At 31.6% G+C, this 18,176-nt stretch overlaps 1 protein-coding gene across 1 annotated transcript; it reads left to right on the forward strand.

Annotated features, from left to right (window-relative positions):
• Nucleotides 1–14,211: 14,211 nt before the first annotated feature.
• Nucleotides 14,212–16,734, forward strand: LOC114759821 (UDP-glycosyltransferase 87A1-like). Its single transcript, XM_028949067.1, has 2 exons — nucleotides 14,212–14,745; nucleotides 15,795–16,734. Exons 1-2 carry the CDS (start codon nucleotides 14,262–14,264, stop codon nucleotides 16,664–16,666), a joined length of 1,356 nt encoding a protein of 451 aa, XP_028804900.1. The 5' UTR covers nucleotides 14,212–14,261; the 3' UTR covers nucleotides 16,667–16,734.
• Nucleotides 16,735–18,176: the final 1,442 nt, after the last annotated feature.

Genomic DNA, 18,176 nt, shown 5'->3' on the forward strand with positions numbered 1-18,176 from the left:
CGTGTGTAATCGAATCTATATCTTAAATATAAGGCTTAGTTTACAAACTAGGTTATATAAACTAGGTCTTATATTTAAGACTAGAAGTAGTACCATTATATGTCTTGGTGAAAATCTATGGAATAAGTCACACTCTTCATGATTCATGAATAATGTAGCTTGATAATGTTAATTCGAAGTTTAATTTTAATTTTAATTTTGCTTGTTATTTCTCGGCAATGCAGTGTTTAATTCATTACAAGGTTATTTGATTGTCAATTTGATATTGTCATTAAATTAGAATAAACTAAATGTATTGCTTATTGTTTAATCACTATCGTAAAAGGTTATTTTTTTGAAAAAGAAATCATTTAAATAATAATAATAAATGTTTGCATATTTATAAATTTGAAGGCCTCACCCCTAGCAAAAAGAAGATAACGAAAATCAATGTATTCTCCAATTATATTCTTTGGAGGCTATCAACCTTATACATCATGAATATTCTCAAACTCCATTTGGATTAGAGATTGAAAAAGTAATTTATTATCAATTTGACTTTTAAAAAAGTTAGATTAGGGAGTGTTTGGGATAACCCAAAAATACGTGCTTCTGAAAAGTAATTTTCCGCAAATTATGGTAAACTCCTTCACATATTTATTTCGTATATTGTAAAAGTACTTTTAAAACCATAGTAAAAGTTAAACGGTGATGTGAATTGTGTTTGGATTGGATTTTATAAAAGTTAGTTTGTAAAAATTAGATTGATAAAAAGGTTATTTAGAGTAAAAATTAGATTGGATAAAAAGGTTATTTAGATTATGATTGAATAAAAATAAGTTTCAGTTTCTATAACCAAAATATGTATGAGTTTTATTAGATAATAAAAAATAATAAAGAAATGAATTTACATAATACAAAAAGTTACTTATAGTATAATTAATGAGTTTCTTTTTTCACAATTCACTCCTGTTGATTTAATAAATACAGATATAAAAATAAAGTAAATAGGTGAGAGAAAATATAAAATAGATTTTTAATACCCTTTCTTTAATAAGGGTAGATATGAAAAATTATCAATTTAATGTTTTTTAATTTGTGAGTTTGGAGTACAAATGCCTTATAAATACAAAAAGAGTGGTATTTGATACAGTAGTTTTATCATTTTTTAAATTAAAGTGAGTGAAACTTGCAAGTTTATGAAAGTAGTGGTTTATTAGAAAGAAAAAGATTATGAAAGCGAACCCTTTTGTTTCTTGAACGTACAAATATGTGAATTTCAAATTGGAGGTGGAATATATATATATATATATATATATATATGAAAGTTTTAATTTATGACATTTGTTTGCACCGCAAATGCATGAGTTGTGACAAGTAACACAATGATGAAAAAAGATAATTTTCATGAGAATTTGTGTAAAAATATTAACGAAACAAAAGAACAAATGAATTTAATTAAGTTGAAGCAACCAAATTTTTTATGGGCGGTACGAATTTTGAAAACTATTTTAAAACTAGGAATTGACATTTGATGAGCCGTGGTATGAATTCTGAAAAACCGTTTTAAAACTATCAGGTGATGAAAACAATTGATTCTTTGACTTCAAGGATAAAAAGAGACCTAGAATTATTTATACTTTGTATTTCAAAAGTACTATTCAACCAAACCTTTGGTTATGCTTATTTCTTAATGATTGAATATGCTAGTCAACTATACTAAATTATATATAAGTGCTCTTCTAAGTCTCCAAATAGATGAAATTTAGTTGAATTATTTTATTAATATCTTTGATAATCAATTGAACCCCATCTTTTATTGCAATCCTTATATGACTATGTGAGGTTAATGGTTATACCTCTATCTTTTACAAATTTCAAGCTCTGACATAATTACTAGTTCTACACCCAACCTAGTTTTCTCAAGCTTCAATCAAGTGAACCTAGCAATCTCATTAGTGACCAATCAACAAGAAGCATTAAACATAGAGTAAAACCAAATATAAAAGGAAAATGAATACTTAAGCCATATAAGTTTTCAAAATAATTAGAGAAAAGTATTTAGCCACATATGCTAAGAAAATCCATGAGAACATACATATACATAAGCATAAACATGAGACAAGAGCAAGTGAAAGCAAGATGAAGAGCAAAAAAAAAAATCAAGTAAAGAGAAGCCAAAATCTGATCTCTTTAAAGCTCCAAAAGCTACCTCACTACGAAAAAAAAAAAAAGACAGTGTTTTATGGCAACTATTTTGCAGTGGATCCAATAAACCACTATTAAATTATGCATTTGTAGCGGTTATTGTAAAACCACTCCTAATATGCAATGGTTTGATCACATGGACATCATTTTAGTGGTTTTTTTTTTTTTTGTATTACCAGCTGTTTTGCTAGTTCTTTTTTTTTTTTTGTTATGAGTTTTATTTTGGTTATGTGTAACTAGTTCTTTTCTTTAATCTAGAGTAGCTATGAACTTACTTATTGACTAACCACTACAAAAAAGGATAATTTGTAGCGGTTAAAATAGGTAATTTATAGTAGTTTTAACCGCTACAAGTTTTAGTAATTTGTAGTGGTTAAAATAGGTAACTTGTAGCCGTTTCAACCGCTACAAGTTTCACTTGTAACCATTCTGACAACCGTTACCAAAACCACCGATGCAAAGGTATTTGTAGCGGTTATAGGCGGCATATGATAGTGAACCGCTATACTATTTTGTAGTAGTTCTAATAACGTGATGAATGTGATCACTTTGAGATATTTTGTAGCAGCCAAACAACTGCTACACATGCATGTGGGTAGGCAGAAAATGAATTTGAAATTTTGTAGCGATTAACAAAACCACTACTAAGTGTTGACAAAAAATTTCGTCTAGCGGGAATCAAAAGTTGAATTTGATGGCAAATTTTGTAGTTGTTATATAACCACAGAAATGATAAAATTCAAAAAAAAAAAAAATGACGCCACCTGGACGATTTTGCAACAGTTATAAACCGCGGCAAATATGAAATATTATCTAATTTTATTTTTTGTAGCGATTTTATAACCATTACAAATGTTAAGTTGAAATTAAAAAAAGAAATAATCAAATTTTGAAGATAAAATATAATAAATTAAATATGATTTGTAAATATATTTTGAAATTAAATGTGTTATCAAATTTAATTAAATTTTATTAAAATTTCTGTTATATAAGGAAATCTTGCTAATATTTTAAGTATTAAATAAATATTATTAGAAGATCTACAATTTATAATATAAAAATTAAAAAAATTCTGAAATTTATTTATGAATATAAGAAATAAATTAGAAAGAGTAGAAAATAAATGTAAATAAATCTTGCATAAAAAAGAAAACAAATTATTAGTAAATTAAAAATAAATAATATGAGAAAATAAAAGTAAATGAACAATTAAAAAAACTTACAATCTAAAAATGGGAGGAGGAATATCAGAGGAGAGGAGGAGATGTTTTCAGATGAGGGAAATTAGAGGAGAGGAGGAGAGGTGGAGGAGGTATGAAAAATGTGAGAGAGGAGAGAGAGAGAGTGGGGGTATTTATAGAGGGCCAGTGACATTTGTAGCGGTTTAATTTATTTTTTAGCGGTTTACTTCATGTTGTAGTGGTTTTTTTTGTAGTAGTTTGTTTGCATTTTGTAGCAGTTATAAAACTACTACAAATATTAAAATTTTGTTAAAAAAAAACTTACTAATTTTGAAAAAATGGTTTGGAATGAGCTGTTGAAAATTTAGTCTTCATCACCTTGCTGAAAGGAGATATATAAAGTCAAATAATGAGAAACAATTATAACACATAAATTTAAATTAAACATATATTGTTATTAATGTAACAAAAATGAACCAAAATTATATGTAAAATAGAAATACCTAACAACTGTAAATTGTCATCTGTTTTGGAGAAGAAATTTTTAAAATTCGTTGGTTGGAAGGGTTACTATCGTAAATGATGTCATCACTATCATCACCCATGTCATAAAGATCTCGCGGCTTGATGTGAACCACCATACTCCAATCTTTATATTTCTCATCCTTGACATAATAAACCTAGTGTGCCTCAGAGGTAAGAATGTATGGCTCATGATCTTCAGATTCTCCTGTATGAATGAGTCAGGAGAAATTAACAAATGTCATGCCCAATCGTCAATAGTGAGTCCGCGTGAAGTTGTTGTATTTGCCCAGTAACACTTGAATAGAGTAACAGTGAAAAGTCTTTGATAATTTAACTCAACAATATCAATTAGCTTTTCATAGTAAGGAATGCCTCAAAAAATCACATGTTAATGTCACTTGTACTAGCATAACTCCTCATTCCAAACATGCCAAAAACTTCAACCCTGATCACATGCTACTATACGGAACTTGAACCCATTGACATTATATGCAGTAAACCTCCTAGCATCATCAAATGGACCATATGCAAGACTTTTGAGTTCAGCTATGCAGGGATTGTTGTCATTATATATTCGACGTGTAAACCAACTCAGAAATTCTCTATGGACTCTCTTGTCAATCTCAAAAGATATTTGTGAATGAACCCATAGTTGCCGCTTGACATATCTTCTAAAGTCTCTATAGTGTTATTTGTTAGAGAAAGCAATGATGAAGAAATTTGAGACATAAAAAAGAAAATCAGTATACAACTTACTGGAGAAAAAGTTCAACTTGAGTACAATTTGTCAAGACATGTCTATGTACTTATAACTTCTCAATAGGAGTCAGTTTGAAGTATTCAAATGCTCCAACTGGTTTCCCAACAGGAGGGAAGAAGTTACTCAAATTGGAAGGACCTGGTGGACAATCGTCAATACGTGGGGGTCAATTGAAAGTTGTCTCGATGTTGTCAAAGTATTTGGAACAGAAAGATAAGACCTCATCTCCAACATAACCTTCTACTATTGACCCCTCTGGCTACGCCTTATTCCTAACATAAGATTTTAATTTTCCTAAATATCGACATGTTTAATTAATTAGTGATTAATAATTGTCTATAATTGAGATTAAAATGTGAAAAATTGAAAGAGATAATATAACACACCTTTCAATGGGGTACATCCATCGATATTGAATTAGGCCGGCAAGTTTTTCTTCTCGAACAAGATGGACTGTAAGATGAACCATGACAGTGAAGAAGGACAGGGGAAATATCATCTCTAAATGACAAAACATAAAAATTATTTTATTTTACAGTTAATTTAGCTCCTCTGGTATTAAAACCTTTACACATAACTTTTTGAAAAATGAACACAACTCCACCAAAATCATAGAGACATCAGGAGGGAGTGTGTTTCTAAGTTCCAAAGGAAGTAATTGTCACATCAAAACATGCGAGTCATGACTCTTCAACCCAATAACCTTTCGAGCCTGCAGATCAATACACTTTGAGATGTTGCTGAAATATCCATTAGGGACTTTTATTTTCTTTAATGTTGATAGGAAAATATCCTTGCTCTGCATTGTTACTGTGAATTTAGTTGATTGAAACCTGTCATTATCATCAGGCCAAGCTTCTGGATGAATTCCAAGAGCCTTTAAATCTTTCCTAGCAGAGAGGTGGTCTTTAGACTTTTCAGGTTCGTTGAGCAATGTGTATAGCACATTATCACACACATTCTTTTCGATGTGCATGACATCAAGATTGTAGGGATCAAATTAAATTTTCAATAAGAAAAGGTGAAGAAGATATTTCTTTTCTGCCACTGCATTAGCTGACCATCAAATATGCCACAAGAACATCATCTGCTTGGTTCAACTTCGTCAATCTTGTTGAACTTGACATCAACACCCTCTTGCTGTTGAAATATATTGATGCCAGATAAATTAAGAGGAGGATCTCTCTTTTCTTGTTTACCATTGAAGTGATTATGTTGCAATCTAAATCTATGCTCTAAATCAAGGAATAGCCGGTGACCCATAAAGCACCATTTACGACTATGTAGAAGGTGCACAGGTTCACAGTCAAAGTTGCACTCAGGACAAGCCAACCCCATATGTATGTTCCAACCAGATAATGTTCCCAACCCAGGAAAATTACTAATTGTCCACATTAACGCTATGCAAAGTTTAAAAAGCTTTTTCTCTTATGGGTCATAAGTTTCCATACCAGTAGTCCACAGCTCGATTAATTCTTGTATCAATGGCTGTAGGTAGACGTCTATATCATTTGCAGGTGCTTTCTTGTTAGGAATGATCATGGACAGCAAAAAAGAGCTAGATTTTATACACATCCAAGGCGAGAGATTATACAGAATTAACACCGTAGGCCATATATTGTAACTAGTGCTTATGTTACTAAAGGGATTAAAGCTATCAGTCGCCAATTAAAGCCAGACATTTCTAGGATCGGCAGCAAAATCTGGAAACTCTGAGTTGAACGCTTTTCATGTCTCAGAATCTCGTGGATGTCTTAACTTGCAATCTGGATTTTTGTTAACCTCATGCCACCACATATGCTCTTCCATTTTTGATGACATATATATTCTCTGCAAGCATGGCTTCAAAGGAAAGTACCTACGAATTGAAACATGAAAATATATAGTAGTTAATTAGCAAAATAATTCTAAAAACACGATGAAGCAAATATATTACTGAAGTAATAAAATAATTTAAAAATTAATAAAGCAAATATACTATTTCCTTATTAACGATATAATTTCTAAAAAAAAATTAAAGCAATTATATTAGTTTATTAATGACATAATTTGTAAAGAAAATGAAAGCAATTATGATTAGTTTAATAATGACATAATTTATAAAAAATTTAATCAAATATTAAAGCAACTAATACCTTAGAATCTTTACAGGTTTCTTCTTCTACTTTTTTCCTTTTTATGTGGGCTTGTATCTAGATGTCTTGCACCTTATACAAAACTCTCTGTTGGTATGCTCTCTGTAATACAACATACAATCATTTGGGCAGGCATCAATTTTAATGTAATTCAAGCCAAGCTTGTTAATCATCTTCTTCGCTTCATAAAACGATGATGGGAAATTCGCACGAGGGAATGCGTCTGTCAATAATTCTAAGAGCACTGACATTGGCTTGTCTGTGATACCCCATAAGCATTTTATATGATATAGCTTTACTATGAATGATAGCTTTGAGTACTTTGTACACCAGTGATATAGAGGCTTATCAGCATCATCCATGAGATTAAAAAAACTTCAAGCAACTTCATTTCTTAGGAACTCTGGTTCAGGTCGTGTTCGTGAATCCCAAATGCATCACGCATAGCATAATTGATAGGGTTAGAATCCTCCGCTTCAACTCCCATTCGGGAAATTACAGGAGTTGACTGAGCAATCATATCGTGTTGCTCACCATGAAAAGACCAAAATATATAATTTTGTGGGAAATGCTTCAAAATTAAATGGTCTCTAAAAATATCTTGTGGTTGCCACTTATTGAAATTGCATTTAGGACATGGACAAAAAAGCTTATCATTAGTAGTTGCATGCATAGAAGCAAATTCCATGAATGAGATTAATTCGGCCAAAGACCATTGGGATGTACGTGGCAACTTGATCCATGACTTATCCATGATTTATGCAAGTAAGAGCAGGGAAAGATTTTAGAGAAAAGCTCAAATGGAAGTGTACATAGGGCTTGAAATGTTTAAGATGATTAAAAGGGAGTAAAGCAAAGGTCAACAATCTGTAGCAGTTAAATAACCCTTGCTAAAGCAAACGATTGAAAAGTTGTATCGGTTACATAACTGCAGCAAAATGACAAAACCGCTGCTAATTCCAATGGTCAAAATATTTGTAGCAGTTAAATAACCGCTACTAATTGTTGCAGTGGTTTTTTAATGAAGAGGGAAATTTCATTTCAAATTTCAAAATTTGTAGCCGTTTCATAACCGCTACAAATTATAACTACCACTAAACATTTTTTTTAATCCCACATGCATATTGATTTTATTAATTTTAATTTCCAATTCAATAGTTATGTTTTAATTTAATTAATAAATTTAATTCATGTTTAATTTTATTTAATAACTCTTAAGTAATAAAAAATGCTAATACTAATTCAACTATATAGAATCGAATATAAACCTTTAATTAAAATTTGAAATATTAATTTATTTATCCAATATAAATATTATTTTTTGAAATTTTAATAATTTCTATTTTAATAATTAGGATTGAATTATATATTATTTTAATTTGATTATATTTTTTTATTAATTTCAATTTTCAATTTAATAGTCACGTTTTAATTTAATTAATAAATTTAGTTTATGTTTAATTTTATCAAATAACTTTTAAATAATAAAAAAATGCTCATAGTAATTTAAATATTTAGAATCGCATGAAAATTAAAATTCAATTATTAATTATAGTAATCCATAAATAAATAAAAGTTTAACCGATAATAAAAATAGAAAAAAATCCTCAAATATCGGTCCTTTGTGATGACTCCACAAAATCATCATCCGTATTGAGCTGGGATTGGGGCTGAGTCTAGGGCTGAGGTTGGGGCTGAGGCAACTGTGGCGAAAGATCATCGTCCATACAAATATCAGGCAGCATGAGAGCAAAAAGGTCAGGAGCTACCCTTTGCTAAACAATCTCTATCATTGCATTGGCAGCTTCCATCCCCTGCTCATATTTGGCTTGCATCCTTGCCTCACAAGCCTAATACTGGGCCTTAAACTTCTCATGAAGCTGCTCCACTGATGGCTCTCTCAGACGCCTCATGCCAAAAAAGGTCTGGTGTGATGCTGCTACTAACTAGGAGGTCCTGGCCTCAAAAGACGTATGACTGCCCTTATCGTAAATGGCACTCGATTTAGCGCCAAAATTGAGTCTCCTAACTCGTTACGGGTGCTTAGGTTTGGCTAAGCCTACCCTGAGTGAGGCAGTGAAGTCTACAGCTGACCCTTAAGACTCTTGGAGTTCTGCAACACTCTAGGTCATCCTCTCCCACCAAAACAATTTTATCAATTAAAATAAAATTAACATAATATTAACAATAAAAATGTGAACATTAAATTTAAACATTAAATAAACAATAAAATTGTAATTAAATACAAACAGCAACTTTTTCAGCCTGCTCAGATATAGGAGTGTCATCTATATGCCTATGGAGCTGCGGCCACATCTCATAATAAGTTAGCATTCGTCCCTCCTCCTGCTGCTTCTTCCTCCCCTGCCAATTTATAATAAAACAAAAAAAATATTTAATTATTTAAATTCACATATATATACACATCTACATAAAATTTGATTAAATTTGCAGTATTACTCATAATCTCATTATAAGTCATAGCAAATGTCTTTGAACCGGCCGTATGTCGGATATCTTGATGGTTGTGGCTCATGATGTTTCTCTAAGAAAGACGCTGCAACAAAAATATAATAAATTTGATTAACTTGTTTGGCCATAATATAACAATAATATAATAAATTAAAATCATATCCTCTGCACAAGTGTCATCCTAAGCTAGACAAATGATTCCCAATCATTAGCAGGGATGCCATCTGGCATGTCTGCCTGCATCTCCTCCAGGGGTCTCGTCCTATCGCTTTTTTTTTTTTGCATTGTACATGCAGCCCTTCCAGTTCTTCTAGCCCTTTCCTAACTTCTTCGTTATATATGTCTTCATGTTATACCCGACGATAAATTTTTTCTGCAATTAAATAATGAAATTATGATTTAATTACTAGGAAATCAAATTCATTACGTAACTCATAATTATTTTAAGGCAAATATTTAATCCTAAATTTCAAATACTAATTAATTACCTTCAGCAGCTCCTAGGTGTCGTTCTTGTTCTTCTATGACATGCTCTTCCAGGTGGGCTCGTAGATGGAAAACATCGTGTACTGTCCACCTAGATAAGCTAGATATCGATTGAACAAATGTCCTCCTAACTCAATCAGTTTCCTGTGCTCATTCAGAGGGACTGTGACACATGTGTCCTGAATGTAATGCATGTCCTTCACATTCAGTCTCCTCGTGGACATATTGCCAGCTAGGTCTGCACAATTAAATTGATAATAAGATAATATCAATAACATTTAATTATTAATATTAAATAACTTATTTCACTTACCCACAACCTCCACCTCCCAACCGCTCAACTGTCCACCAAGTTGACGCGGCTGCTGCTGCTGCTGGTGGTGGTCCTCCTCCTCCTCCTCCTCCAGGCTCTATACCTCTCCCTCCACATGACCTCTCGAATCGACCCTCGTCCCCCACAGGTTGAGATTGAAATGCTCATTGATCTTATAATTTTTCACGCTAATCATAGGCCCTTCATCCTCCTCTGTCAGCTCCTCGATGGCCTAGGCCACTCAGGATGCCGGGGGGTCTCATAGGCTCAACAAGATCTTTACTGAGTCGATAAGCCATGCTATTTAAATCACAAATAATTAATTAACAAACACAAAATACAAAATTGTTTAAACATGACTTTAATAAATTCTAAATATTTTACAATTATATTTGAAACCATAAATAAAAATTTTAAAATAGAAACCAACTTCAAGTTTCTGAAATTAAATAAAATACTACAAAATGTAATTAAAATAATATCACTCCTAATGTCTAATAAAATTAATTATTAAATAAACAAATTTTATCATTAAACAATTACAAATAACATGCAAACTAAAAAAATGAAGACAATAACATATATAATCATCATAATTAATTAATTCAACAATCTAAATCACATATAACTAATTAAACAAAATACAAAACTATTTAAATATGAATTTAATAAATTCTAAACATTTTATAATTATCTTCCAATTCGTAATTCATAATTAAAAAAACCAATAAATTAAATTTTTCCAAATTAAATAAAATACAAAAAATTGTAATTAAAATAATATCACTCCTAATGTCATATAAATTAATTACTAAATAAATATATTTTATTATTAAATCATTATAACTAACATGCAAACTACAAACATTTAAAACAAATATCAGATATAATTATGAAGTAAAACAATATCAATGTCAATTAAATAAGTAAACTAAAATAAATATTAAATTAATACAACACTAATTAAAATTTTAAATACTGTAACTATTAAACAAATTAACTAATAAATGAACATATATTCGTATTTGGGTAGTTGGAATTGGATCTGGAGCCACAGAAAAATTTTGACAAAACTTTTATACACACACGTGACAAAAGTGAAAGATAGAGGGGGAGGGGCGGTTACATAGGCGATGAACATTTGTAGTTGTTTACTAAAAACCGCTACAATTTTGAAAGTAATAGCGGTTTACATACAAACCTCTACAAAATTGTAACATGTGTCATGTTTCCATTGAATAACTCAACACTTTGTCGCTTTTGTCTTTAAAACCGCTACAAATTAGCATCTTCGACCGTGAGGACAACTACCACAAAGTAACTGCTGCAAAAAATTTGTTGCAGTTATTCTTACATAATTGCTACTAGTTAACTACTACAAATTTGGCACCAATCTCCTGCCATCTGGCGGGAAGGTGGCATCAAATTTGTAGTGGTTATTTGAGCATAGAATCACTACAATATGTGACACAAAGTGAAGGTTGGGTCAACTAATGCAAATTTGTAGTGGTCTCACATGAAAACTGCTACAATGTGTTGTTTTCTAGCGGTTTATTGTAACCGCTACTAAATAACTATTGCAGTTTTTAGTTTTTTCTTTTGTAGTGAACCTTTGTTCATGTAATCCATTACGCTTGATGTTAATTACGGTTGCTTAACCCTATTTTGATATATCTATTTAATGTTTGGCCATCAGTAAATATGAGTTTGAGTATTGAGGTTAGCCTTGAAAAAAGGAAATCCTAAGCAGCTTGTAGGATTGAAATATACCTAGGAGCTCCATATAATTGATGAAGAGTGAAATTGATTTATTTATGCTCTTAAATATTTGAGTTAAACTTAACCTTATTAACTTGGGAGACGGCTATAAGTGGATCAAAAGACACTTTTAGCTACTAATATCCAATGTTAACTAAATTAACATTAAGACTATAATTAGTTAACTAAAAGCAAAAGTCTATCTAGCTAGTAAGGAATTAGTGACTATAGGTTTCTTTTAATATTGAATTTTTCTATCTTTATTTTATTTCTTTTTAATTAATGATTCATAATTCAACTTGCTTAACTTGAATAAATAGAAATTTTAATGCCTAAATACTATCTTGTCTTATTCTCCGTACGTACACGATAACAATAACCTACTAATTAACTCTTTATTACTTGATTAACATGTGCACTTGCGTTATTTACATTTTGTGTGCATCAAAGATCCTAGCATAATAAAATACCCCCAAGAAGCAGCTAGAAGTGAAAAATGATAGCCAAGGTCGAATTTGGAGTTTTAAAACCTAAAATTTTCTACTTAGTGTTGATGTGCGTTTTGCTATTAGTGACTACACCTTGAGTTTCCCTCTATTTGAGTTCAGTTGCAGCTAGGTAAGAGTATATTGTAGCTTACTTTGCTTCTAGAAATTTATGTTCTTGGACCTCAAATGAGAAGTTCCACCCATGTTTTAGCTTCCAATTGCTCTTCTTTGATCTCTATAATGTATTTTCGGAGCAACCTTGAAAAAAAAAAATGTTGTTATACAAAAATATACCTTGCAAAGGTGCCAGATTCTATAAGTTCATAAATAACAAGAATAAAAGCCAAAATATGCACAATTAAGCAATAACATGCAACCAAAAGACATCATGCACAATTTCTTATATTTGAATATTCAAAATATGTGCAAATGCATCAAAAAATATCCAAAGCTTAAGGAAAACGAGTTGAAATGGTATACAATTCTAGAAGGTAACCAGCTTCAATAAATAGATCACTTGAACCATAGCGCTTTTGGGCTGGTTATTCTATAAGAAAACCTACCAAAAGACTCCATGAAATTTAGGAGGAGCCACTATAATTGAGGTGATATTGTGGTGGCCATGAGAATTGTGGAATCAGCCATTGTTATTTTTATCGTTATTCCTAGTTTCTGGTTTTTGAAGGTCCCCGGCTTTGACTTAAATCATAACAACACCGGTGGCTTTCATTAAGAGCGTGGATTGGGGAGAAATGGGATGTCACAGTTAGCACTCAGCCCTGCATGGATGTCTTTAGTTGCAGTTATCTGGTTCAATCAATCCAAAGTTTTGTTTGGAAGATTCTGGTCTTTGCCCTTCTTAGATTTACTACCTACGACATACCTTCTCGCCTTGGTTTGTAGCTATTGTCATTTTTTCATGCAATTGGAAACTGACTGTTACTCCTTTTACCCTATTTATAAGGTAGAGAAAGATGATTTGTCTGTTTTATTAGTCACTAAACTATTATTATTTTTGTATGAATATATCGTTTATATTTCATTCGTTGTAGTGAAGATAATTAATTTTTTTAAAGGTTTACATATTAAATAAAAGTTACGTTAAAAAGTTGTTATATTTTAATAGAGAGTTAATGTAGTTTAAGATTTTTTTTTATTTGTGTGAAACATATGGAAAGTATCTTATAAATAGAATTAGATGAATATATCTTTTTATCTCCCGTTTTATTAAAGACCCTAATTTAGCCATTGATTTGGGTACTTCTCATAGTGGTTATGGTGGCTTTGTAACTTTAATGTTCTATTAATATGTTTGCCTAATTTTATGTAATTTTCTCTTTCATATATAATATAACTAATATGTTTTATAATTGCGAGTTTTAATAGTGAGAAAGTTTCTATTATAAGTTTTCCCCTGGTCCTATTTATAGAGTAGAGAGAAGATATTTTTTGGCCTTATTTATAGGATACTAAAAAAAAATTTTATATGGATATATAATTTTACTTTTTATTTATTATTTATTATTGTGTTGGTTTTATTTACATGAGGTATAATATATATTAAATAGAGATAAAGTTAAAAAATTATTGAATTTTAATAAGAATTAATAAAATTTAAAATTTTTTCTAATCTGTATCAAACATGTTATAAACCACTTATAAATAAGATTGCAGGAGTGTTTTAGTAGCGTTTCGCCTCCCCCCTCTCTCTTCCGTCTTTTTACTATTATGTTCAACTTCAAACTTCAAAGCCATTTTGCCTTTCTGCTCCAAGGAGAATGCACCTGCATTGCATGATTAATGGCTGTGGGATTGGGACCCACGAGAGACATAATTAAGGAAGCCGCCAACCCTTCACCCACCAACCACTATATAATGTCGAAGAGCTTCTTCTTCTTCATCGTCTTCACTTAGATAACTTGCTGCTTCTGCTGTCCTGCACCATTTCTCTCTTCCATGGACGTCCCACCAATAGCCGCCTGCCACGTGGTGGCCATGCCCTACCCAGGTCGAGGCCACATCAATCCCGTACTCAACTTCTGTAACTGCCTTCTCTCCAAAAGCCCTGACATTCTCGTCACCTTTGTCGTCACTGAAGAATGGCTCGGCTTCATCGGCTCAGAAGCCAAGCCCCGCAATTTTCGGTTCTGCACTGTACCCAACGTTATCCCCTCCGAACTGGACCGTGCAGCCGACTTTATCGGCTTCCTCGAAGCTGTCACGACAAGGATGGAGTCCCCGTTTGAGAAGCTCCTCGATCGGCTTGAGCCGCCGCCTACACTCATTATACACGATACTCTTCTCTCCTGGGTCGTCGGAGTCGGAAATCGAAGGGACATCCCTGTTGCGTCGTTTTGGACTATGTCTGCATCGTTTTGCTCTGTGTATCAACACTATCATCTCTTAGAGCAACATGGCCATTATCCTGTCAACGCGTTAGGTCAGTATCTGTTTTCTGCTTTGGTTTACTCTCATGATTGAGAAATTTTTAAGTGGTGGCTAAAATGCTTTGGCAGCATTTTTTTTTTTTAACTATTTCATACGAGTTTGCTATTTGAAAAGTATGAAGATGATGAGTCAAAATGAGAATGACGCAATGCCATCAACCTTGACTTTTCATCCTTCGGGGGAAAAAAAGGAACGGAAAGTGTTTTAAAGGTTTGAAATATATATATCATACATAACTAATTTATAAGTATTTTTAAAAAATTAATTAAATTACTTATTTATAGTAAATTTTTTTTATAAAATATAATATTTAATCATTGTTCTCATATAATGGAAACCCCTATGCAAACAATAAGGATAATTTGACAAATAATTTATAAATTAGGAAAATAAAGCAGATTAAAATCTTATATTTCCTTTTGTCCTTATGATAAGACTATAACAGTTTCAACAAGCATTAAATATTTTCTATCATATATGTCCATATTTAATAAAAAGGGTGAGAGAATAAAATTTAATATGTGATATTAAAATTTAGTATAATTAATGAGAGCAATATTAAAAATTACTTGAATTTTATGAAAAATTTAATATCTTTTACTGTTTTTATTGTTAGGTGTGAATTACTTAGTACTCTCTTATAATTAATTAATAACGACTAAAGGCAGTACTAAATAGAAATCAAAGCAAACTTGTCAACTGCTCACTCTGCTGGTTCAATTCCTATTATAAAATCCCTTCTCGAAGAAATTTTTATTTGATCTTTTTTATGAGACCTTGTCATGGTTTCAGTGAGTACTAAATATTTTTTCTATATACAATCATGTTTAATAAAGGTAGTGAAAGAGTCAAAATTAATATGACGTTGAAATTTAGAGTAGTTAATGAAAGTAATATTAAAACTTACTGGAATTTTATAACAAATTTAATGTTTAATAATTTTTATTATTACCTGTGATTTAATTAGTAAGTATTAATAAACTAAGTTTTCAACTACTAAACTAAAACCATGTTTGTTTTGCTTGAAAATGTTTGCAACAGAAGTAGGCCACAAACGTGTGGATTATGTTCCCGGAATTTCCTCAACCCGTCTAGTGGATTTTCCTCTTAGCGACGGAAGCTTTCCTAGCCGAAGAATTCTGCAATTGGGCTTAAAAGCTCTTTCTTGTGTACCAAAAGTACAATACCTGTTATTCCCCACAATTTACGAGCTTGAAACTGAAGCCATTAATGTGTTAAAATCTGAGTTCTCTTTGCCCATTTACCCTATCGGCCCTACAATACCAAACTCAAACCTCCTTTCTTCAACCTCTGAAGAAACCTACTTTCAGTGGCTGGGCAAACAACCCGCTTGTTCTGTGCTGTACATCTCACAAGGAAGCTTTCTCTCAGTATCAAACCCTCAGATTGAAGAAGTCGCAGCTGGTTTACGTCTAAGCGGTGTTCGATTCTTGTGGGTAGCACGAGGAGAGACTCGAAGGCTAAGAGAGATTTGTGGAGATAAGGGCTTAGTTTTGGAATGGTGTGAGCAATTGAGAGTGTTACTGCATGATGCTATAGGTGGTTTCTGGTCTCACTCTGGCTGGAACTCTACTAAAGAAGGTGTTTTTGCTGGCGTTCCTTTCCTTACTTTTCCGATACTGGGGGATCAACATTTCAATTCTAAGATGATAACGGAGGATTGGAAGGTTGGGTGGAGGGTGAAGAAAGATGTTGATCCTCAAGGATTGATAAGTAGAGATGAGATTTCTGGTTTGTTGCAGAAGTTTATGGATTTGGATGATGAAGAAGGAAGAGAAATGAGAGAGAGAGCCAAAGAGCTTAAGAGGATATGTCAGCTTTCAATAGCAAAAGGTGGCTCTTCTGAAATTAATATCAATGCATTTGTCAAAGATATTACAAAGAGGGGTTGATATAATTAAGTTCGGTCTTCTTTAATGTTATTTAAATGTGGAAAATAACTTGAATTTGGATTTTTTTTAAGTTATGGTTTTAACTTATTTACTTTATTTCTCAGTTATCTAGCCAATAAAGTAATTAAAACTTATTTAAATTATTCATAGCTTTTTTTTTTTCCCAATGAGTTTCATGAGATTGCAATTTGCAAAGTACCCAATTTATCACTCTCGCGTTTTAGTGGCTCTGCTTTCCAGTCGTTACATGGTTAGTGAAGCCTTAGTTGCCACACAACATTAAATTTTAAAGCAACGACAATGAAATTGAGAAATAAGGTTTTTTTTTCCTTTAAAAAAAGATATCTTATAATTTAGGAATTGTTTTTGGCTTGGTTTGGGATCAGGTTTTGGGATGTCAGACTGATTTCTCATCAACAAAAGTAACTTCTGATCGAACTTTTTGTTTGAGACTACAATAAGATAAAAAAGTTTCATGGAAAAAAGTAGGGAAAATCTCAAAAAAGGACCTTGGAATATAGGAAATCTCAGATTGGGTCTTTAAATTTCGAAAATGACAGAATGGGTCATTGACCCAATCTGTCATTTGTGAAATTAAGGCGAATTGACGATTTTGCCCTCATTTGCATTCATTCACTACAATAATTTAAGGAATCACTATAAGGGTTTAGGTGTTACCTAGATTCGTGTAGCAAATAACTATTCACTTTTTCATAGTCAGGTGTTTTGCTATTAACTACAACTAATGTTGTAATCACTAGAACAATATAAGTATTACCTAGATTTGTGTAGAAAATAACTATTCATTTTGCATAGTCAGGTACCTTATTATTAACTACAACTAATCTTGTAATCACTAGAACAGTGTAAGCGTTACCTAGATTTGTTTAGAGAATAACTACTCACTTTGTTTAGCCAGGGGCAAAATTGTCAATTCACCTTAATTTCACAAATGACAGATTGGGTCAATGACCCATTCTGTCATTTTTTAAATTTAAGAACTCAATCTAAGATTTTATATATTCTAAGGGCTTTTTCTGAGATTTTCCCAAAAAAGTAACTGTCAACTTGAAGTCATTTTTTTTGTAGCTTCTATTCTCCAATGCATCATGTTGCGATGGTAATTATACCCTCTCTCACCTCGAAGCAAGTGCCCTTTATATAGACAATGATGATGCTGCCCATATTTATTTATTGTTATTTTTATTTTACTGTTACATAATACTTGATTTGTAACGACTATTTTGTAGCATTTAAAATGAAAACGCTACAGCTAGTACTTAATAATTTATTAAGAAAAAAACATATTTTGTTGCATTTATTTAAATAAATGCTATAGTATATATGATATTTGTTATAGTTTTTTTTCAAGAAAGCACTACAGATGTCTATTTACTTTTTTAAAAAAATTATAAAAATCTTCTGTAATTTTTTTTAGAGAGCGCTACAGAAGATACAAGATTTTCTGTAGCGCTTTCTTTAGAAAACACTACAGAAGACTATTTTATTT

Source organism: Neltuma alba, unplaced genomic scaffold, assembly GCF_004799145.2.
Source record: "Neltuma alba isolate B1F8T4 unplaced genomic scaffold, ASM479914v2 tig00010901_pilon, whole genome shotgun sequence".
Taxonomy (NCBI): domain Eukaryota; kingdom Viridiplantae; phylum Streptophyta; class Magnoliopsida; order Fabales; family Fabaceae; genus Neltuma; species Neltuma alba.

Bases quoted from the DNA above. Each gene is read 5' to 3' on its own strand.
- LOC114759821 (XM_028949067.1), top strand. From the start codon at position 14,262: ATGGACGTCCCACCAATAGCCGCCTGCCACGTGGTGGCCATGCCCTAC. The intron at 14,746-15,794 runs GTCAGTATCTGT...TGTTTGCAACAG, and splicing joins TTATCCTGTCAACGCGTTAG to AAGTAGGCCACAAACGTGTG.